The sequence below is a fragment of the Nerophis ophidion genome, linkage group LG06 (genome assembly GCF_033978795.1).
Source record: "Nerophis ophidion isolate RoL-2023_Sa linkage group LG06, RoL_Noph_v1.0, whole genome shotgun sequence".
In the NCBI taxonomy this organism is placed as follows: Eukaryota; Metazoa; Chordata; class Actinopteri; order Syngnathiformes; family Syngnathidae; genus Nerophis; species Nerophis ophidion.
In genome coordinates, this window is record NC_084616.1 from 1,590,000 (window position 1) to 1,617,116 (window position 27,117).

Consider the following 27,117-nt stretch of genomic DNA (forward strand, 5'->3'; position numbering starts at 1 on the left):
CCTCCTTCCACGTGTTGGTCCCGCCTCCTACGTTGCAGTTTCCTGCTCCATGTTCGAAAGTTCACCTGAGAAGTGTGTCCAGGTAAGCTTAATACGTCTCCTATTCCTCTTCACACACATTGTGTAGTCAAGGCGGAGAAGAATTATTGCTTTCCAATTGTTTATGCGTCTCTAGCGCTGTTGATTTGATTGATTGGGTGTAGCACGTGACCACGTGACTCGCACACGCCCGAGTGTTGCCGAGCGGAGCCGAGCGGAGCCGAGCGGAGCCGAAGCCCGCAGTCGTTGCAGCAGTGCTTAGTTTGGGACTTTATTACAAAAGCTTTTTTCCACCTCATTTTTGGCGTTTCAATTCGGTGAACTGAATTTTTTTCATTGAAGACAAAAATGTGGGCAAACCGTGTGTTTAAAAGTTCAGTCAGTTAAAATAGTGTAAAACAAATTCAGAGCAAAAATACTTCAAAAGTCAAACATTAAATGTAGCGATGAATATTTCTTCTTTTACACTGAATGTTCAAACACTGTCTGTATTTCAACTAATAGATTTTTTCAACCCACAAATTGTGTTCACACAATTTTCTTCAAGAAAACTGTCAGCATAATTTGATGTAGGAAAAATTCAGCACAAAAAATTGCAATGCAAAAAATGAAGTTACCTCACTTCAATGCCAAAAATAACCAAAATGATATTTTGTAGATTGTTTGAAGGGAGCAAGAAAGCAGGATTACAGAACAGTAAGGTTGACAGGTCAGTATATCTTTTCATGAATGGCGAGTGAAAAACAAAAAATAATTGATTTATTTGAATTTTAAGTCTCAAAAAGCCAGATCAAAAAACTTGTTTTGCATTTTATATTTCATATAACAAAAAAGAAAATGACCATTTTGCAGAAATGTAAAGTGATTGTCGTGCGGCGTGGTTTTGTGTTCCGCCTCCAAAAGCCCATATGATTATAGATCAGCATATTTCTATAAATAAGCACAGGACAACTCCGGTCTTTAAAAAAGTCAACTACTGCGCTGTCGTTTGTGCTGACTGCTGAATTACATTTTTGTTACGTGAAATATGAAATCAAACTGACATTTTTTTACATGTTGTCATTACTCATTGAAACGCTTTGTTTCTCTCTTTTTTTCCATTTCAAAACGAAACTCAAATAAAACAATTGTTTTTTAATTCCTATTCATGAAAAAACAACTGAATGAACAGTTATGACTTTAACCTGTATTTATCAATTATTACCACAGAGGAGCATCTTTAATAACTAAAAACAAATGTGTCGGATAAAAGGCAACTTAAATGGTGGTAAGTCAACAAAAGGAATGTGTAGAATAACCTCAGCGTCACAAATGGACAAATAGCAGAAGGCCGACATGACGGAGAGGAACTTCATGGATGCAACAAGAAAAAAAAAAAGCTCTTTGCTTTTATATTCATTCTTCAAACAGACGGGCCATGCAAAAGTGGACAAAGTCACACATGTGGAATTGACAACAAGTGGAATGAAAACGTGTGAAACATCAGAAATGTGATGGACATGCCGGTCTTAGTGGACATCCACTTTTAATCAGGGAAATGAACAACTTATTGGTCTTTTTCTGTCTGGTATGGAGGTTCATTTGTGTCACTCAATATATTGCAGTTGAATTTTCTGATCTGAATTTCCGATGCTGACAGTTTAAATATGGGTGAGCAAAATGAGCGAGTTTAAAAATTCAGTTTGTTAAAATACTTTGTTTTAAAATTTGCTGCATAAAAAGACAAAAATCAGTCTATAAAAAATCAGTGTAAAAAAAAAAAAACACTGTGGAAATGTTTTTGATGTTTGAATGTTTTTATTGAGGATCAATAAGTTATTGACCTACTTTGGTTAAAATACAACAGTAATGGAAACGTATGTTGATTGTGTTTGGAAAAGTTACTTGCATCGTTATTCTTACATATCAGGATTACATTAGTGCTTCATTCGGACACCCTCAATGTCAACTATTCAACATTATTATTGTTGTCAAACGCTTACAATCTTGTCCAGACTCAGAAGATTTGTATACTTTTGAGTCTGACCAGTGTTCCTTAACCATAGGGCCAGGCCCATGCTGCTCACTGCTCCCCTCACCTCCCAGGGGGTGATCAAGGGTGATGGGTCAAATGCAGAGAATAATTCCACCACACCTAATGTGTGTGTGTGACACAATCCTTGGTACTTGAACTTGAATTTATTGTGGCTGCAGTGGTAATACACTTTCCCACCACTTGTGGCAGTAATGACAAGATCAAACTAACAGAAGAAGTCCAAAAGTCAGTGAGAAGTTTCTTAAGCGCAAAAACTATGACTCAAGTGGCGAAGCAGTATTCTCATTTGCACTTTAGTTTTATTGACAGTTTAGGAAAGGAAACATATCTATTTTTAATTTAGTTGATTTATATTCGCACGACATAACTGTGTTGGCCCTGTGATGAGGTGGCGACTTGTCCAGGGTGCACCCCGCCTTCCGCCTGAATGCGGCCGAGATAGGCTCCAGTACCCCCCGCCAACCCAAAAGGGACAAGCGGTAGGAAATGGATGGATAATTGTATTGTCAGTCCCTTTTTATGTGTTGTTATGCAGTGGTTTGTATTTCTTAGCTTCATGTGCTCGACTTATCAACATCTTTGTGATTAACACATGGGTTCATATTATGGGAGCAGTTTAGATATAAATATTGAATATGAATGAAATGAAGAGTGAGATGACTAATTCAGTGCGAGGTGAAAAAGGTTGAGAAGCCCTGCTTTTGACGACAATAGTTTGAAGTTGCATGAAATCAGACTTGCAGAAACGCTGCTTTCCATGTCAAACAAACTGAGTGGAAATGAACCTCCATGTCTAAACTTTCTTCTCATATTTCATTAAAGTGCGTGTACGTGGGCCCACTTTGCTTGAGGGTGTGATGTTCCCGCCGTGCCACTCACCTGGTAATGGAGGCCCCGCTCATTGAGTGCAATGTTTATAGTGAATGTGGAGGCGTCGTGATGCGGCCGCAAAAATGGCTGCTCGTCTGGCTTGTATCTAACTACAAAGGCCAGGTCAAAGTCAGCCTGCAAGAAAAGACAGAAGAAAGGAGGAAAGTCATGCAAGCGTTGAGATGGAAGCCACTGGACCTGGCCAAGCATCATCCGGGCTCACAGACGCAGGAGGACAAGCAGAGAGTGCTGCACATCACCATCATCATCATCATCATCACGTCCTGCTGCTCCCACATTTACCTGGTAGTCAACCTCTTTGCTGTTGAGAGCAATGTTTATAGTGAATGTGGAGGCGTCATGGTGAGGCTCGAGCAGGGGCTGCTCGTCTGGTTTGTACCTCACCACGAAGTTCAAGGGAGTGGAACACTGCAAGAAGAAGGCTGTCAGCAGAACAGGACAGAACCAACAAAGTGGACCTTCTTGGAGCTCAGCTGCTTCTCTCGGAACCAGCGCCTCAGGGAAGTTCCAGGACGGGATTTGCAGCTTTTCACCTTCCCTTAACATCTTTCCCAAAGTTCCAGGACGAAATTTACAGCTTTTCACCTTCCCTTAACATCTTTCCCAAAACTTCAACTTTGTGTCAGGTGCTCACACCTTTATTCTCTCCAAAGTAAGACTGATTAGCATGTCATATACATGCTACTGATTAGTTAGCATCTCATATACATGCTACTGATTAGTTAGCATGTCATATACATGCTACTGATTAGTTAGCATGTCATATACATGCTACTGATTAGTTAGCATGTCATATACATGCTACTGATTAGTTAGCATTAGTCACTTTAACACCTGCAGATGCTGTCAAACAGCTGGTGTGTACTAAGTATGGATGTGCAACCTGTATATTTGAACAGATATTTGTATTGGGTTTTCACTATGTAAAGCGCTTTGAGTCACTAGAGAAAAGCGCTATATAAATATAATTCACTTCACTTCTTGATGAATATCAATTGTTTTTGATAATACAATCAAAAATGTTATTTAAAATGAGCTGCTGTCCAGTTGTTTTTCTTGTTTTATTATCACATTTGTAGATCTCAATTAGACATTAGCTGGCAGTATCGTATAGTTGTTTTATTATCACATTTGTAGATCTCAATTAGACGTTAGCTGGCAGTATCGTATAGTTGTTTTATTATCACATTTGTAGATCTCAATTAGACATTAGCTGGCAGTATCGTATAGTTGTTTTATTATCACATTTGTAGATCTCAATTAGACGTTAGCTGGCAGTATCGTATAGTTGTTTTATTATCACGTTTGTAGATCTCAATTAGACGTTAGCTGGCAGTATCGTATAGTTGTTTTATTATCACATTTGTAGATCTCAATTAGACGTTAGCTGGCAGTATCGTATAGTTGTTTTATTATCACATTTGTAGATCTCAATTAGACATTAGCTGGCAGTATCGTATAGTTGTTTTATTATCACATTTGTAGATCTCAATTAGACATTAGCTGGCAGTATCGTATAGTTGTTTTATTATCACATTTGTAGATCTCAATTAGACATTAGCTGGCAGTATCGTATAGTTGTTTTAGTATCACATTTGTAGATCTCAATTAGACATTAGCTGGCAGTATCGTATAGTTGTTTTATTATCACATTTGTAGATCTCAATTAGACATTAGCTGGCAGTATCGTATAGTTGTTTTATTATCACATTTGTAGATCTCAATTAGACATTAGCTGGCAGTATCGTATAGTTGTTTTATTATCACATTTGTAGATCTCAATTAGACATTAGCTGGCAGTATCGTTTAGTTGTTTTATTATCACATTTGTAGATCTCAATTAGACATTAGCTGGCAGTATCGTATAGTTGTTTTATTATCACATTTGTAAATCTCAATTAGACATTAGCTGGCAGTATCGTTTAGTTGATGGCTCCTCCCTTCAGTTTTGGATAAAGCTACTCTTATGTTGTGCTCTAAAAAGTGTTCATACTCTACCTTTTAGGCACCAGCTGTTTGAAGGTAACGTGCAGGTTAGTTGTAGTCTTCATGAACATGTGGAGGTGTTGAAATCTGCAGGTAAATTGCTAATGCTAATCAGTAGCATGTCAATAACAAAGCCAATGTAGATTTGAGTCAATTTAGCACATTTTTGGAAAAGTGTAGCCTTACTTTACTTAAGATTTGAGCGTTTTTTGAGTCCAATGCTTTGTTGGCATTGAACATTTCCTCTGAGGGGGCGTGTCCAAACTACAGCCTGTCTTCACTTTGTCAGGAGTTGACTTCATAAGGAATCTGGCCAGTTTTCAAATGAATACAAATTATTTGACAAACCAATTGCTGCACATTTGCTGCCATCTTATGAATAACGTGAGTCATTTGGGTAAATGATCATGAATTGTTCTTGAAGGGCAAAGACAAGAAAAAGCATTTACCTTTGATTCAATCAAACCACCTTCTTTAGTCACGATGCCATAAAAAATGCACCCCACACAAAAAGTCAACACACATGGTCGCACGTAACAAAAGCTGCTTCCTGAACTTTGTGGATGTTGTAAAAATGTCCAAGCACCGTAACAACATTAAAATGGCCTCCATTTAAATCCTTTACAATGCATGCTGGGAAAAATGCACAAAACTCTCTCCACACTTGACCTTTGGTACATTTTAGCTGCTTGATATTTGTGATTATGAAAGGAGGTCGTCATGCTAGTCAACAAGGTAGAAGTCTTTCACATATAATTACTATCCAATTATATATTTTCATTTAAATATACATATATATATATATATATATATATATATATATATATATATCTCCTGATGATTGAGGAAACCCCTCATGAAACAGTTCTGTAGAGATGAAGTAGTCTTGTGATTTTTCCCACACCTACATATATATATATATATATATATATATATATATATATATATATATATACATATTTTCGGCCCCCTGCCAAATTCATTTAGCCCAATGCCAAGTCAAAAAGTTTGGACACCCCTGACAGAGAGTAGTTTGGCTCTCAGTGCTACTGGAGTGATCGCCAAGTGATGTCACGTGGAACCCAGGCACCGTTGGATTTGACGTGAATCCAACGGACCCCAGGACTCGGATCAGTGGCAAAACATTTTCTAGATTGTGTGTGCATCCCTAATAGCAAAAGTCCTGGAACTTTTCTGACCCGTCATTCCAGATGCAAGATGTCAGACTCCAATGCAAACCCCAGCCTCTTTCTTGCTGCTTCCTCAAGTTTCTGTCCGACCCCCGAGTGACTTATTTCTATCTTCCAAACGGGTCTTACCTTGGTGTAGTAACCAGGGTACATCTTCTCTGTTATCGGTGCAACGTAGTCCAGTAAGAACTTCTGCCATTCCTTGTCAAAGTTGACCTGCTTGAGGTGGATGTCGATCGTGGGGACGTTCTCATAGCCACCTTGGATTCTGGTGTCCTGGCAGCCACAAACAATCCACTTATTCACTCAATGGGACAGGATCACATCATCTACATTTGTTAGTGATCAACATGCAAAGAAAAAGTCAAGCTTACCACATTAGCGCCTCCTGACCACTGTCCAAAGTGTTCCATTTCTTCAACCAGGTGGTCGCAAGCCATATCGGAGAAGATTGGAAACCAGTATACGTCAGGGCAGGGCTGGGGAACACACAGTGGAGGTTGGACCACTGAGGGACATTTTATTTGGCAAATTCAACATTTTTAAAGGCCTACTGAAAGTCACCACTAGTCTGATAGTTTATATATCAGTGATGAAATATTAACTTTGCAACACATGACAATATTCTGATAGTTTATATATCAATGATGAAATATTAACTTTGCAACACATGACAATACACCCGCTTTAGTATTAATAAATTGCAGTTTTATATTTCCCGCGGAGTTACTTGTTGAAAACGTCACGGAATGATGACGCTTATGATGACGCTTATGATGACGCTTATGATGACGCTTATGATGACGCTTATGACGACGCTTATGACGACGCCTATGACGACGCTTATGACGACGCTTATGATGACGCTTATGATGACGCTTATGATGACGCTTATGATGACGCTTATGATGACGCTTATGATGACGCTTATGATGACGCCTATGATGACGCCTATGATGACGCTTATGATGACGCTTATGATGACACTTATGACGCTTATGATGACGCCTATGATGACACTTATGACGCTTATGATGACGCTTATGACGACGCTTATGACGACGCTTATGACGACGCTTATGACGACGCTTATGACGAGGCTTATGACGAGGCTTATGATGACGCTTATGATGACGCTTATGATGACGCTTATGATGACGCTTATGATGACGCTTATGATGACGCTTATGATGACGCTTATGATGACGCCTATGATGACGCCTATGATGACGCTTATGATGACGCTTATGATGACGCTTATGATGACGCTTATGATGACGCCTATGATGACGCCTATGATGACGCTTATGATGACGCTTATGATGACACTTATGACGCTTATGATGACGCCTATGATGACACTTATGACGCTTATGATGACGCTTATGACGACGCTTATGATGACGCTTATGATGACGCTTATGATGACGCATATGATGACGCTTATGATGACGCTTATGATGACGCTTATGATGACGCTTATGATGACGCTTATGATGACGCTTATGATGACGCTTATGATGACGCTTATGATGACGCTTATGATGACGCTTATGATGACGCTTATGACGACGCTTATGACGACGCTTATGACGAGGCTTATGACGAGGCTTATGATGACGCTTATGATGACGCTTATGATGACGCTTATGATGACGCTTATGATGACGCTTATGATGACGCTTATGATGACGCTTATGATGACGCCTATGATGACGCCTATGATGACGCTTATGATGACGCTTATGATGACGCTTATGATGACGCTTATGATGACGCTTATGATGACGCTTATGATGACGCTTATGATGAGGCTTATGATGACACTTATGATGACACTTATGATGACGCTTATGATGACGCTTATGATGACGCTTATGATGACGCTTATGATGACGCTTATGATGACGCTTATGATGACGCTTATGATGACGCATATGATGACGCTTATGATGACACTTATGATGACGCTTATGATGACGCTTATGATGACGCATATGATGACGCTTATGATGACGCTTATGATGACGCTTATGATGACGCTTATGATGACGCTTATGATGACGCTTATGATGACGCTTATGATGACGCTTATGATGACGCTTATGATGACGCTTATGATGACGCTTATGACGACGCTTATGACGACGCCTATGACGACGCTTATGATGACGCTTATGATGACACTTATGATGACGCTTATGATGACGCATATGATGACGCTTATGATGACGCTTATGATGACGCATATGATGACGCTTATGATGACACTTATGATGACGCTTATGATGACGCTTATGATGACGCATATGATGACGCTTATGATGACGCTTATGATGACGCTTATGATGACGCTTATGATGACGCTTATGATGACGCTTATGATGACGCTTATGATGACGCTTATGATGACGCTTATGATGACGCTTATGATGACGCATATGATGACGCTTATGATGACGCTTATGACGACGCCTATGACGACGCCTATGACGACGCTTATGACGACGCTTATGACGACGCTTATGATGACGCTTATGATGACGCTTATGATGACGCTTATGATGACGCTTATGATGACGCTTATGATGACGCTTATGATGACGCTTATGATGACGCTTATGATGAGGCTTATGATGACGCTTATGACGACGCTTATGATGACGCTTATGATGACGCTTATGATGACGCTTATGATGACGCTTATGATGACGCTTATGATGACGCTTATGATGACGCTTATGATGACGCTTATGATGACGCTTATGATGACGCTTATGATGACGCTTATGATGACGCTTATGATGACGCTTATGATGACGCATATGATGACGCTTATGATGACGCTTATGACGACGCCTATGACGACGCCTATGACGACGCTTATGACGACGCTTATGACGACGCTTATGATGACGCTTATGATGACGCTTATGATGACGCTTATGATGACGCTTATGATGACGCTTATGATGACGCTTATGATGACGCTTATGATGACGCTTATGATGAGGCTTATGATGACGCTTATGACGACGCTTATGATGACGCTTATGATGACGCTTATGATGACGCTTATGATGACGCTTATGATGACGCTTATGATGACGCTTATGATGACGCTTATGATGACGCTTATGATGACGCTTATGATGACGCTTATGATGAGGCTTATGATGACGCTTATGACGAGGCTTATGACGAGGCTTATGACGACGCTTATGACGACGCTTATGACGACGCTTATGACGACGCTTATGACGACGCTTATGACGACGCTTATGACGACGCTTATGACGAGGCTTATGACGACGCTTATGACGACGCTTATGACGACGCTTATGATGACGCTTATGATGACGCTTATGATGACGCTTATGATGACGCTTATGATGACGCTTATGATGACGCTTATGACGACGCTTATGACGACGCTTATGACGACGCTTATGACGACGCTTATGACGACGCTTATGACGACGCTTATGACGAGGCTTATGACGACGCTTATGATGACGCTTATGATGACGCTTATGATGACGCTTATGATGACGCTTATGATGACGCTTATGATGACGCTTATGATGACGCTTATGATGACGCCTATGATGACGCCTATGATGACGCTTATGATGACGCTTATGATGACGCTTATGATGACGCTTATGATGACGCTTATGATGACGCTTATGATGACGCTTATGATGACGCTTATGATGACGCTTATGATGACGCTTATGATGACGCTTATGATGACGCTTATGATGACGCTCATGATGACGCTCATGATGAGGCTCATGATGACGCTTATGATGACGCTTATGATGACGCTTATGATGACGCTTATGATGACGCTTATGATGACGCTTATGATGACGCTTATGATGACGCTTATGATGACGCTTATGATGACGCCTATGATGACGCCTATGATGACGCTTATGATGACGCTTATGATGACACTTATGACGCTTATGATGACGCCTATGATGACACTTATGACGCTTATGATGACGCTTATGACGACGCTTATGACGACTCTTATGACGACGCTTATGACGACGCTTATGACGAGGCTTATGACGAGGCTTATGATGACGCTTATGATGACGCTTATGATGACGCTTATGATGACGCTTATGATGACGCTTATGATGACGCTTATGATGACGCTTATGATGACGCCTATGATGACGCCTATGATGACGCTTATGATGACGCTTATGATGACACTTATGATGACGCTTATGATGACGCTTATGATGACGCTTATGATGAGGCTTATGATGACACTTATGATGACACTTATGATGACGCTTATGATGACGCTTATGATGACACTTATGATGACGCTTATGATGACGCTTATGATGACGCTTATGATGACGCTTATGATGACGCTTATGATGACGCATATGATGACGCTTATGATGACGCTTATGATGACGCTTATGATGACGCTTATGATGACGCTTATGATGACGCTTATGATGACGCTTATGATGACGCATATGATGACGCTTATGATGACGCTTATGATGACGCTTATGATGACGCTTATGATGACGCTTATGATGACGCTTATGATGACGCTTATGATGACGCATATGATGACGCTTATGATGACGCTTATGATGACGCTTATGATGACGCTTATGATGACGCTTATGATGACGCTTATGATGACGCTTATGATGACGCTTATGATGACGCTTATGATGACGCTTATGATGACGCTTATGATGACGCTTATGATGACGCTTATGATGACGCATATGATGACGCATATGATGACGCTTATGATGACGCTTATGATGACGCTTGTGATGACGCTTATGATGACGCATATGATGACGCTTATGATGACGCTTATGATGACGCTTATGATGACACTTATGACGCTTATGATGACACTTATGATGACGCTTATGATGACGCTTATGATGACGCTTATGATGACGCTTATGATGACGCTTATGATGACGCATATGATGACGCTTATGATGACGCTTATGATGACGCTTATGATGACGCTTATGATGACGCTTATGATGACGCTTATGATGACGCTTATGATGACGCTTATGATGACGCTTATGATGACGCTTATGATGACGCTTATGATGACACTTATGACGCTTATGATGACACTTATGATGACGCTTATGATGACGCTTATGATGACGCTTATGATGACGCTTATGATGACGCATATGATGACGCTTATGATGACGCTTATGATGACGCTTATGATGACGCTTATGATGACGCTTATGATGACGCTTATGATGACGCTTATGATGACGCTTATGATGACGCTTATGATGACGCATATGATGACGCTTATGATGACGCTTATGATGACGCTTATGATGACGCTTATGATGACGCTTATGATGACGCTTATGATGACGCTTATGATGACGCTTATGATGACGCTTATGATGACGCTTATGATGACACTTATGACGCTTATGATGACACTTATGATGACGCTTATGATGACGCTTATGATGACGCTTATGATGACGCTTATGATGACGCATATGATGACGCTTATGATGACGCTTATGATGACGCTTATGATGACGCTTATGATGACGCTTATGATGACGCTTATGATGACGCTTATGATGACGCTTATGATGACGCTTATGATGACGCTTATGATGACGCATATGATGACGCTTATGATGACGCTTATGATGACGCTTATGATGACGCTTATGATGACGCTTATGATGACGCTTATGATGACGCTTATGATGACGCTTATGATGACGCTTATGATGACGCTTATGATGACGCATATGATGACGCTTATGATGACGCTTATGATGACGCTTATGATGACGCTTATGATGACGCTTATGATGACGCTTATGATGACGCATATGATGACGCTTATGATGACGCTTATGATGACGCTTATGATGACGCTTATGATGACGCTTATGATGACGCTTATGATGACGCTTATGATGACGCTTATGATGACGCTTATGATGACGCTTATGATGACGCTTATGATGACGCTTATGATGACGCTTATGATGACGCATATGATGACGCTTATGATGACGCTTATGATGACGCTTATGATGACGCTTATGATGACGCATATGATGACGCTTATGATGACGCTTATGATGACGCATATGATGACGCATATGATGACGCTTATGATGACGCGGGCGCGTGACGTCACGGACTGTCAGGAAATATTAGCCCAGCATTATTTGCAGCTAAAAGTCGTCCATTTTCATCTCGCAATTAAACAGTATTTTGGACATCTGTGTTGCTGAATCTTTTGCAGTTTGTTCCATTAATATTGGAGAAATCAAAGTAGAAAGATGGAGTTGAGAAGCTTTAGCCTTTAGCCACACAAACACACGGTGATTCCTTGTTTAAAATTCCCGGAGGTGAAACTTTACTATGGATCAGAGCGGTCAAGCAAACATGGTTCCTGACCACTTGTCAACTGGAAGGTTTCGGTGAGAAAATTGTGGTAAAAAGTCGCCCTCTTACTGGAGATCTGTGGAGCTTGCGCCGTCCTTGTATCTGCCGTCAACTTCCCTCAGACACTGGCCTCAAGAGACCCGTGGACACACCCCTCCGACTATCAGGTACTATTTAGTCTCACTAAAACACTAGCAACACAATAGAAAGATAAGGGATTTCCCAGAACTATCCTAGTAAATGTGTCTAAAAACATCTGAATCCATCCACATGCAATTGACTTTTTTTTTTTTTTTCTAGTCCTTCGCTATCAATATCATTATCCACAAATTTTTCATCCTCGCTCAAATTAATGGGGAAATTGTCGTTTTCTCGGTCCGAATAGCTCTTGCTGCTGGAGGCTCCCATTAAAAACAATGTGAGGAGCTCTCACACTTGTGATGTCATCGTCTGCTACTTCCGGTACAGACAAGGCTTTTTTATCAGCACCAAAGGTTGCCAACTTTATGGTGGATGTTCTCTACTAAATCCTTTCCAGCTAAAATATGTCAATATGATGAAGTATGACACATAGAATGGAGCTGCTAGCCCCGTTTAAATAAGAACATCTCATTTCAGTAGGCCTTTAAATAAATAATACATTAAAGGTCCCTGGACCTTCTATTGGTATCTTCTAGTACATTGTCTTGTACGGTGACATAATAGTTGTTAGTACGATGTTAGTACGGTGACATAATAGTTGTTAGTACGATGTTAGTACGGTGACATAATAGTTGTTAGTACGATGTTAGTACGGTGACATAATAGTTGTTAGTACGATGTTAGTACGGTGACATAATAGTTGTTAGTACGATGTTAGTACGGTGACATAATAGTTGTTAGTACGATGTTAGTACGGTGACATAATAGTTGTTAGTACGATGTTAGTACGGTGACATAATAGTTGTTAGTACGATGTTAGTACGATGACATAATAGTTGTTAGCACATTGTTAGTACGGTGACATAATAGTTGTTAGTACGATGTTAGTACGGTGACATAATAGTTGTTAGTACGATGTTAGTACGGTGACATAATAGTTGTTAGTACGATGTTAGTACGGTGACATAATAGTTGTTAGTACGATGTTAGTACGGTGACATAATAGTTGTTAGTACGATGTTAGTACGGTGACATAATAGTTGTTAGTACGATGTTAGTACGGTGACATAATAGTTGTTAGTACGATGTTAGTACGGTGACATAATAGTTGTTAGTACGATGTTAGTACGATGACATAATAGTTGTTAGCACATTGTTAGTACGGTGACATAATAGTTGTTAGTACGATGTTAGTACGGTGACATAATAGTTGTTAGTACGATGTTAGTACGGTGACATAATAGTTGTTAGTACGATGTTAGTACGGTGACATAATAGTTGTTAGTACGATGTTAGTACGGTGACATAATAGTTGTTAGTACGATGTTAGTACGGTGACATAATAGTTGTTAGTACGATGTTAGTACGGTGACATAATAGTTGTTAGTACGATGTTAGTACGGTGTCATAATAGTTGTTAGTACGATGTTAGTACGGTGACATAATAGTTGTTAGTACAATGTTAGTACGGTGACATAATAGTTGTTAGTACAATGTTAGTACGGTGACATAATAGTTGTTAGTACGATGTTAGTACGGTGACATAATAGTTGTTAGTACGATGTTAGTACGGTGACATAATAGTTGTTAGTACGATGTTAGTACGGTGTCATAATAGTTGTTAGTACGATGTTAGTACGGTGACATAATAGTTGTTAGTATGATGTTAGTACGGTGACATAATAGTTGTTAGTACGATGTTAGTACGGTGTCATAATAGTTGTTAGTACGATGTTAGTACGGTGTCATAATAGTTGTTAGTACGATGTTAGTACGGTGACATAATAGTTGTTAGTACAATGTTAGTACGGTGACATAATAGTTGTTAGTACGATGTTAGTACGGTGACATAATAGTTGTTAGTACGGTGACATAATAGTTGTTAGTACGATGTTTGTACGGTGACATAATAGTTGTTAGTACGATGTTAGTACGGTGACATAATAGTTGTTAGTACGATGTTAGTACGGTGACATAATAGTTGTTAGTACGGTGACATAATAGTTGTTAGTACGGTGACATAATAGTTGTTAGTACGATATTAGTACGGTGACATAATAGTTGTTAGTACGATGTTAGTACGGTGACATAATAGTTGTTAGTACGATGTTAGTACGGTGACATAATAGTTGTTAGTACGATGTTAGTACGGTGTCATAATAGTTGTTAGTACGATGTTAGTACGGTGACATAATAGTTGTTAGTACGATGTTAGTACGGTGACATAATAGTTGTTAGTACGGTGACATAATAGTTGTTAGTACGGTGACATAATAGTTGTTAGTACGGTGACATAATAGTTGTTAGTACGATATTAGTACGGTGACATAATAGTTGTTAGTACGATGTTAGTACGGTGACATAATAGTTGTTAGTACGATGTTAGTACGGTGACATAATAGTTGTTAGTACGATGTTAGTACGGTGACATAATAGTTGTTAGTACGATGTTAGTACGGTGACATAATAGTTGTTAGTACGGTGACATAATAGTTGTTAGTACGATGTTAGTACGGTGACATAATAGTTGTTAGTACGATGTTAGTACGGTGACATAATAGTTGTTAGTACGATGTTAGTACGGTGACATAATAGTTGTTAGTACGGTGACATAATAGTTGTTAGTACGGTGACATAATAGTTGTTAGTACGATGTTAGTACGGTGACATAATAGTTGTTAGTACGATGTTAGTACGGTGACATAATAGTTGTTAGTACGATGTTAGTACGGTGACATAATAGTTGTTAGTACGATGTTAGTACGGTGACATAATAGTTGTTAGTACGGTGACATAATAGTTGTTAGTACGGTGACATAATAGTTGTTAGTACGGTGACATAATAGTTGTTAGTACGATATTAGTACGGTGACATAATAGTTGTTAGTACGATGTTAGTACGGTGACATAATAGTTGTTAGTACGATGTTAGTACGGTGACATAATAGTTGTTAGTACGATGTTAGTACGGTGACATAATAGTTGTTAGTACGATGTTAGTACGGTGACATAATAGTTGTTAGTACGGTGACATAATAGTTGTTAGTACGATGTTAGTACGGTGACATAATAGTTGTTAGTACGATGTTAGTACGGTGACATAATAGTTGTTAGTACGATGTTAGTACGGTGACATAATAGTTGTTAGTACGGTGACATAATAGTTGTTAGTACGGTGACATAATAGTTGTTAGTACGATGTTAGTACGGTGACATAATAGTTGTTAGTACGATGTTAGTACGGTGACATAATAGTTGTTAGTACGATGTTAGTACGGTGACATAATAGTTGTTAGTACGATGTTAGTACGGTGACATAATAGTTGTTAGTACGGTGACATAATAGTTGTTAGTCAAACTCAAAAGCCTTTGATAACTAAAACAGTTTAGACAAGACAAGTGGAGAACATTTGCTAGAATTGAAAATCTCTTTAAGCAACTTACAGTTAGAATGAGTTTATCTTTCATGATGCGAGTGTAGTTTTCATGAATGTATCGCTCCTGCCAATCCTGAAACAAAACACAAAAGATGGTACAAGAAGCACCTATTCAGAGAAATATCACACATTAGCAAACATCTTTGACACTCAAAGCACTCTCCCGATGATCCACATTTTGTATTATAAAGCATGAAACTGGCATCCAATCAAAGAAGTGTAGCTCCTCTACTCTGACTGCAAGTGCTCCTACAGCAGGAACACACATTCTCTCTTCTTGCAAAGTCTGACAAGACATCAATGCACTGCAGCTAGGTTTTTGAAGTGGTCTTTAAAAGCCTATTAATGTCCTGTGTTGGGAGCTGTTTGGAAAACATCATGTTTTAAAAACATTTAGTTAAAACTGTCAGGTCATGGTTTTAAAAACTTAAATCTAATCTGTCTAGGGTACACTAATTCATGATGAAAAATACTAATTGTGATCCATTTTGAGTTAACTATGAACAAAATGCAATTCCAAATTATTGCAATTAAATAATTAATCATTTGATATCCCTAACTATATGGGTTTAAAAGTAATAATACCAGGACACACACCTGCTCTGAATACAACTGATGTGTGGTTAAAAAACATAGCAAGACCCCACCGGGCTGTGGTTTAAAAAAACAACATATTGAACAAAAATGATTGTCAAATACAACGAACGCTGTTTATGGCTGTCATTCACAGTCTCACAGAACCATTAGCAGTCATAAAGTACATTCCATGGCTATTAGTGGCTGACAGCAGACATCTTACATTACGTCTTACATCACGCAAAGACAATGTTTGTATTTTACGCTGGTAAAATACAAAGACAAGCAGTGAACTTTTCCTGCATTGAAACAACACATGATTGTGATTCTTACCTCAGGATTGTCAAAGATCTGCCACAGATCATTATGAAGATGACTGCTCTGATAGTTTTCTGTTGATAGGATGCGTCCGAACGTCTGCATGTTTGTCACAAACATGAAGACTTCCTGCAAAGACATCTTTACATTTCTCCTGCTTCTCATGACTGAGGTTAGGCCAGAGGAACTCTTGGCTTAAATGTCAGTCACCTCATTTCTCACACGTTGACAAAAAGCCATGTCAGGGTCCAATGCAGGTGAGCCAAATAGATCTTTGTCTGACAGCTCTGAGCGGAGGACGCTGCCCTTTATCAGGTAAACGCTGGTTACATACGGAACATTCCATATTCCCCTGGAAACAGGACAACTTTGATTACCAGGCTGTGACAACATTAGACACTTTATATACTAGTGACATTATTACCAGGCTGTGACAACATTAGACACTTTATATACTAGTGACATTATTACCAGGCTGTGACAACTTTAGACACTTTATATACTAGTGACATTATTACCAGGCTGTGACAACATTAGACACTTTATATACTAGTGACATTATTACCAGGCTGTGACAACATTAGACACTTAATATACTAGTGACATTATTACCAGGCTGTGACAACATTAGACACTTTATATACTAGTGACATTATTACCAGGCTGTGACAACATTAGACACTTAATATACTAGTGACATTATTACCAGGCTGTGACAACATTAGACACTTTATATACTAGTGACATTATTACCAGGCTGTGACAACATTAGACACTTTATATACTAGTGACATTATTACCAGGCTGTGACAACTTTAGACACTTTATATACTAGTGACATTATTACCAGGCTGTGACAACTTTAGACACTTTATATACTAGTGACATTATTACCAGGCTGTGACAACATTAGACACTTTATATACTAGTGACATTATTACCAGGCTGTGACAACATTAGACACTTTATATACTAGTGACATTATTACCAGGCTGTGACAACATTAGACACTTTATATACTAGTGACATTATTACCAGGCTGTGACAACATTAGACACTTTATATACTAGTGACATTATTACCAGGCTGTGACAACATTAGACACTTTATATACTAGTAACATTATTACCAGGCTGTGACAACATTAGACACTTTATATACTAGTGGCATTATTACCAGGCTGTGACAAAATTAGACACTTTATATACTAGTGACATTATTACCAGGCTGTGACAACTTTAGACACTTTATATACTAGTGACATTATTACCAGGCTGTGACAACATTAGACACTTTATATACTAGTGACATTATTACCAGGCTGTGACAACATTAGACACTTTATATACTAGTGACATTATTACCAGGCTGTGACAACATTAGACACTTTATATACTAGTGACATTATTACCAGGCTGTGACAACATTAGACACTTTATATAATAGTGGCATTATTACCAGGCTGTGACAAAATTAGACACTTTATATACTAGTGACATTATTACCAGGCTGTGACAACTTTAGACACTTTATATACTAGTGACATTATTACCAGGCTGTGACAACATTAGACACTTTATATACTAGTGACATTATTACCAGGCTGTGACAACATTAGACACTTTATATACTAGTGACATTATTACTCAACTGACAACTTTAGACACTTTATATACTAGTGACATTATTACTCGACTGACAACATTAGACACTTTATATACTAGTAACATTATTACCAGGCTGTGACAACTTTAGACACTTTATATACTAGTGACATTATTACCAGGCTGTGACAACATTAGACACTTTATATACTAGTGACATTATTACCAGGCTGTGACAACATTAGACACTTTATATACTAGTGACATTATTACCAGGCTGTGACAACATTAGACACTTTATATACTAGTGACATTATTACCAGGCTGTGACAACATTAGACACTTAATATACTAGTGACTTTATTACCAGGCTGTGACAACATTAGACACTTTATATACTAGTGACATTATTACCAGGCTGTGACAACATTAGACACTTTATATACTAGTGACATTATTACCAGGCTGTGACAACTTTAGACACTTTATATACTAGTGACATTATTACCAGGCTGTGACAACATTAGACACTTTATATACTAGTGACATTATTACTCGACTGACAACTTTAGACACTTTATATATTAGTGACATTATTACCAGGCTGTGACAACTTTAGACACTTTATATACTAGTGACATTATTACCAGGCTGTGACAACATTAGACACTTTATATATTAGTGACATTATTACCAGGCTGTGACAACTTTAGACACTTTATATATTAGTGACATTATTACCAGGCTGTGACAACTTTAGACACTTTATATACTAGTGACATTATTACCAGGCTGTGACAACATTAGACACTTTATATACTAGTGACATTATTACCAGGCTGTGACAACTTTAGACACTTTATATACTAGTGACATTATTACCAGGCTGTGACAACATTAGACACTTTATATACTAGTGACTTTATTACCAGGCTGTGACAACATTAGACACTTTATATACTAGTGACATTATTACCAGGCTGTGACAACATTAGACACTTTATATACTAGTGACATTATTACCAGGCTGTGACAACTTTAGACACTTTATATACTATTGACATTATTACCAGGCTGTGACAACATTAGACACTTTATATACTAGTGACATTATTACCAGGCTGTGACAACATTAGACACTTTATATACTAGTGACATTATTACTCGACTGACAACTTTAGACACTTTATATACTAGTGACATTATTACCAGGCTGTGACAACATTAGACACTTTATATACTAGTGACATTATTACCAGGCTGTGACAACATTAGACACTTTATATACTAGTGACATTATTACCAGGCTGTGACAACATTAGACACTTTATATACTAGTGACATTATTACCAGGCTGTGACAACATTAGACACTGTATATACTAGTGACATTATTACCAGGCTGTGACAACTTTAGACACTTTATATACTAGTGACATTATTACCAGGCTGTGACAACATTAGACACTTTATATACTAGTGACATTATTACCAGGCTGTGACAACATTAGACACTTTATATACTAGTGACATTATTACTCGACTGACAACTTTAGACACTTTATATATTAGTGACATTATTACCAGGCTGTGACAACTTTAGACACTTTATATACTAGTGACATTATTACCAGGCTGTGACAACATTAGACACTTTATATACTAGTGACATTATTACCAGGCTGTGACAACATTAGACACTTTATATACTAGTGACATTATTACCAGGCTGTGACAACATTAGACACTTTATATACTAGTGACATTATTACCAGGCTGTGACAACTTTAGACACTTTATATACTAGTGACATTATTACCAGGCTGTGACAACTTTAGACACTTTATATACTAGTGACATTATTACCAGGCTGTGACAACTTTAGACACTTTATATACTAGTGACATTATTACCAGGCTGTGACAACTTTAGACACTTTATATACTAGTGACATTATTACCAGGCTGTGACAACTTTAGACACTTTATATACTAGTGACATTATTACCAGGCTGTGACAACATTAGACACTTTATATACTAGTGACATTATTACCAGGCTGTGACAACTTTAGACACTTTATATACTAGTGACATTATTACCAGGCTGTGACAACTTTAGACACTTTATATACTATTGACATTATTACCAGGCTGTGACAACATTAGACACTTTATATACTAGTGACATTATTACCAGGCTGTGACAACATTAGACACTTTATATACTAGTGACATTATTACTCGACTGACAACTTTAGACACTTTATATACTAGTGACATTATTACCAGGCTGTGACAACATTAGACACTTTATATACTAGTGACATTATTACCAGGCTGTGACAACATTAGACACTTTATATACTAGTGACATTATTACCAGGCTGTGACAACATTAGACACTTTATATACTAGTGACATTATTACCAGGCTGTGACAACATTAGACACTGTATATACTAGTGACATTATTACCAGGCTGTGACAACTTTAGACACTTTATATACTAGTGACATTATTACCAGGCTGTGACAACATTAGACACTTTATATACTAGTGACATTATTACCAGGCTGTGACAACATTAGACACTTTATATACTAGTGACATTATTACTCGACTGACAACTTTAGACACTTTATATATTAGTGACATTATTACCAGGCTGTGACAACTTTAGACACTTTATATACTAGTGACATTATTACCAGGCTGTGACAACATTAGACACTTTATATACTAGTGACATTATTACCAGGCTGTGACAACATTAGACACTTTATATACTAGTGACATTATTACCAGGCTGTGACAACTTTAGACACTTTATATACTAGTGACATTATTACCAGGCTGTGACAACATTAGACACTTTATATACTAGTGACATTATTACCAGGCTGTGACAACTTTAGACACTTTATATACTAGTGACATTATTACCAGGCTGTGACAACTTTAGACACTTTATATACTAGTGACATTATTACCAGGCTGTGACAACTTTAGACACTTTATATACTAGTGACATTATTACCAGGCTGTGACAACTTTAGACACTTTATATACTAGTGACATTATTACCAGGCTGTGACAACTTTAGACACTTTATATACTAGTGACATTATTACCAGGCTGTGACAACATTAGACACTTTATATACTAGTGACATTATTACCAGGCTGTGACAACTTTAGACACTTTATATACTAGTGACATTATTACCAGGCTGTGACAACATTAGACACTTTATATACTAGTGACATTATTACCAGGCTGTGACAACTTTAGACACTTTATATACTAGTGACATTATTACCAGGCTGTGACAACATTAGACACTTTATATACTGGTGACATTATTACCAGGCTGTGACATTAGACACTTTATATACTAGTGACATTATTACCAGGCTGTGACAACATTAGACACTTTATATACTGGTGACATTATTACCAGGCTGTGACATTAGACACATTATATACTAGTGACATTATTACCAGGCTGTGACAACTTTAGACACTTTATATACTAGTGACATTATTACCAGGCTGTGACAACATTAGACACTTTATATACTAGTGACATTATTACCAGGCTGTGACAACATTAGACACTTTATATACTAGTGACATTATTACCAGGCTGTGACAACATTAGACACTTTATATACTAGTGACATTATTACCAGGCTGTGACAACATTAGACACTTTATATACTAGTGACATTATTACCAGGCTGTGACAACATTAGACACTTTATATACTAGTGACATTATTACCAGGCTGTGACAACATTAGACACTTTATATACTAGTGACATTATTACCAGGCTGTGACAACTTTAGACACTTTATATACTAGTGACATTATTACCAGGCTGTGACAACATTAGACACTTTATATACTAGTGACATTATTACCAGGCTGTGACAACATTAGACACTTTATATACTAGTGACATTATTACCAGGCTGTGACAACATTAGACACTTTATATACTAGTGACATTATTACCAGGCTGTGACAACATTAGACACTTTATATACTGGTGACATTATTACCAGGCTGTGACAACATTAGACACTTTATATACTGGTGACATTATTACCAGGCAGTGACAACATTAGACACTTTATATACTAGTGACATTATTACCAGGCTGTGACAACATTAGACACTTTATATACTGGTGACATTATTACCAGGCTGTGACAACATTAGACACTTTATATACTGGTGACATTATTACCAGGCTGTGACAACTTTAGACACTTTATATACTAGTGACATTATTACCAGGCTGTGACAACATTAGACACTTTATATACTAGTGACATTATTACCAGGCTGTGACAACTTTAGACACTTTATATACTGGTGACATTATTACCAGGCTGTGACAACATTAGACACTTTATATACTGGTGACATTATTACCAGGCTGTGACAACATTAGACACTTTATATACTAGTGACATTATTACCAGGCTGTGACAACATTAGACACTTTATATACTAGTGACATTATTACCAGGCTGTGACAACATTAGACACTTTATAAACTAGTGACATTATTACCAGGCTGTGACAACATTAGACACTTTATAAACTAGTGACATTATTACCAGGCTGTGACAACATTAGACACTTTATATACTAGTGACATTATTACCAGGCTGTGACAACATTAGACACTTTATATACTAGTGACATTATTACCAGGCTGTGACAACATTAGACACTTTATAAACTAGTGACATTATTACCAGGCTGTGACAACATTAGACACTTTATAAACTAGTGACATTATTACCAGGCTGTGACAACATTAGACACTTTATAAACTACTGACATTATTACCAGGCTGTGACAACTTTAGACACTTTATAAACTAGTGACATTATTACCAGGCTGTGACAACTTTAGACACTTTATATACTGGTGACATTATTACCAGGCTGTGACAACATTAGACACTTTATATACTGGTGACATTATTACCAGGCTGTGACAACATTAGACACTTTATATACTAGTGACATTATTACCAGGCTGTGACAACATTAGACACTTTATATACTAGTGACATTATTACCAGGCTGTGACAACATTAGACACTTTATATACTAGTGACATTATTACCAGGCTGTGACAACATTAGACACTTTATAAACTAGTGACATTATTACCAGGCTGTGACAACATTAGACACTTTATATACTAGTGACATTATTACCAGGCTGTGACAACATTAGACACTTTATATACTAGTGACATTATTACCAGGCTGTGACAACATTAGACACTTTATAAACTAGTGACATTATTACCAGGCTGTGACAACATTAGACACTTTATATACTAGTGACATTATTACCAGGCTGTGACAACATTCTGCCTGACTAAACCAGCTTAAATATTCTGATCGGGGATCCTTTTAGCCACCAAAGTTCAAGAATGTTACCTTTAAGAGTGTCCCGATACAACTTTTTCACTTCCCATCCCATTGACAAATGTGCTGTTTTAAACTACTATATTGTTCTATTATTATTATTAGGTATGTCGAGCTTGTGTGCTTAGCTGTTGTGTAGCCGCTTGCTCCTAGTAGCCTATTGCTTACCCTGTAAGTGACTTGACTAAAAGAAGAAAAGTGTATTCATTGGAGGACATGTTGACTGTCCAGCTTTGCACAAGTAAAGCAAGGCTGCTATCGGAGCAATATCCCATGATGCAACACTACATATCTTATATGTTGAACATGCTTCTCCTGGAGTGGTCATCCATCCATCCATTTTCTACCGCTTATTCCCTTTTTTGGGGTCGCGGGGGGCGCTGGCGCCTATCTCAGCTACAATCGGGCGGAAGGCGGGGTACACCCTGGACAAGTCGCCACCTCATCACAGGGCCAACACAGATAGACAGACAACATTCACACTCACATTCACACACTAGGGCCAATTTTAGTGTTGCCAATCAACTTATCCCCAGGTGCATGTCTTTGGAAGTGGGAGGAAGCCGGAGTACCCGGAGGGAACCCACGCAGTCACGGGGAGAACATGCAAACTCCACACAGAAAGATCCCGAGCCTGGATTTGAACCCAGGACTGCAGGAACTTCGTATTGTGAGGCAGACGCACTAACCCCTCTGCCACCGTGAAGCCCCTGGAGTGGTCAGTAGGACATTATTATATCATTTGCCTAATATACAAGGATGTCTATATTTTCTTCAAGACGGTTTAAAAAAATGTTATACATATATTACAGAACAAATATATAATTAGTATTTAAATGTTTTTTTGTCGTATTTAATTTTCTCTATTTTGTAATTATTGCTGCTTATTTTTCAATGTATTATTGAGTACTTTTTTTCCCATCCTTTCAGTGACTTTTTCTTTATTAGAGACGACCAGCTACAAATCCAGCATCTTTTTCTGCTGTTATTGAGACTGTACTCATATTTAGTTTGGACAGGCGTTAGGCCTGTCTCAACAGGTCTGGTACTGGATCAAGGACTTTCTAACAGACCGCATCAGACAGTGAAGGTCAGACACCATCTTTCCTCAACACTCAGCATCAGTACCGGTGCCCCACAGGGCTGGGTTTTGAGCCCCTTGCTCTTCAGTTTTTACACCCATGAATGTATTCCCATCCATCCAGGAAATTCCATCATCAAACCTGTGAAAGATACTCCAGAGGTGGGACTCATCACAGAAGGGGACGAGACTCCCAATAGAGAAGAGGTGAAGGCACTGTCAGACCACTATGACAACATCTACCTCATCAGCTCATTGCTGATCCAGCCCATCTACATCATGGGAGATGAGCTGGAAAGGGTCTCCGAGTGCAAGTTCCTGGGCATGAACATCTCAAGCAACATGACCTGGAAAAGCAACACCACTAAACTCCAGAAAAAAGTTCAGCAAATGCTGTATTTTGTGAGAAGGCTGAGGACAATAGATGTGGTTAATAACCTGCTGCTGTCCTTCTATCGCTGCTCCGTTGACTCAATACTGACCTACGGTATTTCTGTGTGGTTTCCTAGCTGCAGGCTGGCAGAGAGAAAGAAATGACATCACTGCATGTCCTCTCACATCTCTTATAAGAGACACAAACAGCGTCCTCAGGGACTTGATCACTGCATGTCCTCTCACATCTCTTATAAGAGACACAAACAGCGTCCTCAGGGACTTGATCACTGCATGTCCTCTCACATCTCTTATAAGAGACACAAACAGCGTCCTCAGGGACTTGATCACTGCATGTCCTCTCACATCTCTTATAAGAGACACAAACAGCGTCCTCAGGGACTTGATCACTGCATGTCCTCTCACATCTCTTATAAGAGACACAAACAGCGTCCTCAGGGACTCATCCCAACCATGAACTCTTGCCCTCATGGAGGCGCGACAAGAGCATCAAAACAAGGACAAATAGACTGAAAAACAGTTTCTATCCCAGAGCTGTTGTTGCCCTAAACTCTGCACTGACCTGAACACTCACAACTTGATTAACTGATAGAGATCTGCTTTGCAATATGTTTTTAAATGTTTATTTTATGTAGCTTGTTTTAAAAGCACTGAGCTGGATTGCTGTTCAATTTTGTTGTTTCCATGCAATGACAATAAAGGTATTCTCATTCTGATTAAGTCGTTTTACTTCCATCCTTCGACATCTGTAAAGAACAGCGAGAGCTGCAGCGAGCCTGGCGTGGAACTGCTGCTCCAGATGGACTTTCTAGCCTTAAAAGCTTTCACTGTCCTCTTTTTATTTGCACATTTTGTAGACGGCTGTCTGTGGGTTTATGTCAGACGCGCTACCTCTGTTCCAAACAATCGTGTGTGTGTTGCTTACAGCATCACAACTTCCTGTTACGGGAATTTGTTCAGCGGGCACATATTTGGTGCGTCACAAGTCAAAATGCTGGATATAGTCGTTCATATATAACTTACATTTGTTTTCACATAAATAAAACTCATCATTAAGGTGTAGTGGCTTTTATTTTGCCGTGGTGGAGAACTACTTCAATTACATGTTGAATGGTCTTTAAATAAAATGACACTTTCATATTACAAACCCCGTTTCCATAAGAGTTGGGAAATTGTGTTGGATGTAAATATAAACAGAATACAATGATTTGCAAATCCTTTTCAAGCCATATTCAGTTGAATATGCTACAAAGACAACATATTTCATGTTCAAACTCATAAACTTGATTTTTTTTTTGCAAATAATCATTAACTTTAGAATTTGATGCCAGCAACATGTGACAAAGAAGTTGGGAAAGGTGGCAATAAATACTGATAAAGTTGAGGAATGCTCATCAAACACTTATTTGGAACATCCCACAGGTGTGCAGGCTAATTGGGAACAGGTGGGTGCCATGATTGGCTATAAAAACAGCTTCATGCTCAGTCTTTCACAAGAAAGGATGGGGCGAG

At 38.4% G+C, this 27,117-nt stretch overlaps 1 protein-coding gene and 1 long non-coding RNA gene across 6 annotated transcripts in view; one reads left to right on the forward strand and one right to left on the reverse strand.

The window, feature by feature from the left end:
• Nucleotides 1-26,234, forward strand: LOC133554048 (uncharacterized). Its single transcript, XR_009807050.1, has 4 exons — nucleotides 1-82; nucleotides 24,668-24,849; nucleotides 25,062-25,221; nucleotides 25,337-26,234. It is a non-coding gene; the product is annotated as an uncharacterized LOC133554048 (long non-coding RNA).
• The window catches only part of plod1a (procollagen-lysine, 2-oxoglutarate 5-dioxygenase 1a), a 57,292-nt gene that overhangs the window by 2,137 nt on the left and 28,038 nt on the right, over nucleotides 1-27,117 (reverse strand). For 2 of the 5 annotated variants that reach the window (XM_061902393.1, XM_061902392.1), the window contains exons 13-19: nucleotides 17,283-17,424; nucleotides 17,088-17,201; nucleotides 16,186-16,251; nucleotides 6,516-6,620; nucleotides 6,271-6,417; nucleotides 3,248-3,373; nucleotides 2,954-3,079 (exon numbers count right to left, since the gene is read on the reverse strand). In XM_061902393.1, coding sequence (XP_061758377.1) covers nucleotides 2,954-3,079; nucleotides 3,248-3,373; nucleotides 6,271-6,417; nucleotides 6,516-6,620; nucleotides 16,186-16,251; nucleotides 17,088-17,201; nucleotides 17,283-17,424 — 826 coding nt within the window. The remainder of the gene's footprint in view (nucleotides 1-2,953; nucleotides 3,080-3,247; nucleotides 3,374-6,270; nucleotides 6,418-6,515; nucleotides 6,621-16,185; nucleotides 16,252-17,087; nucleotides 17,202-17,282; nucleotides 17,425-27,117) is intronic. The other 3 variants (XM_061902395.1, XM_061902396.1, XM_061902397.1) reach the window with 3 other exon arrangements.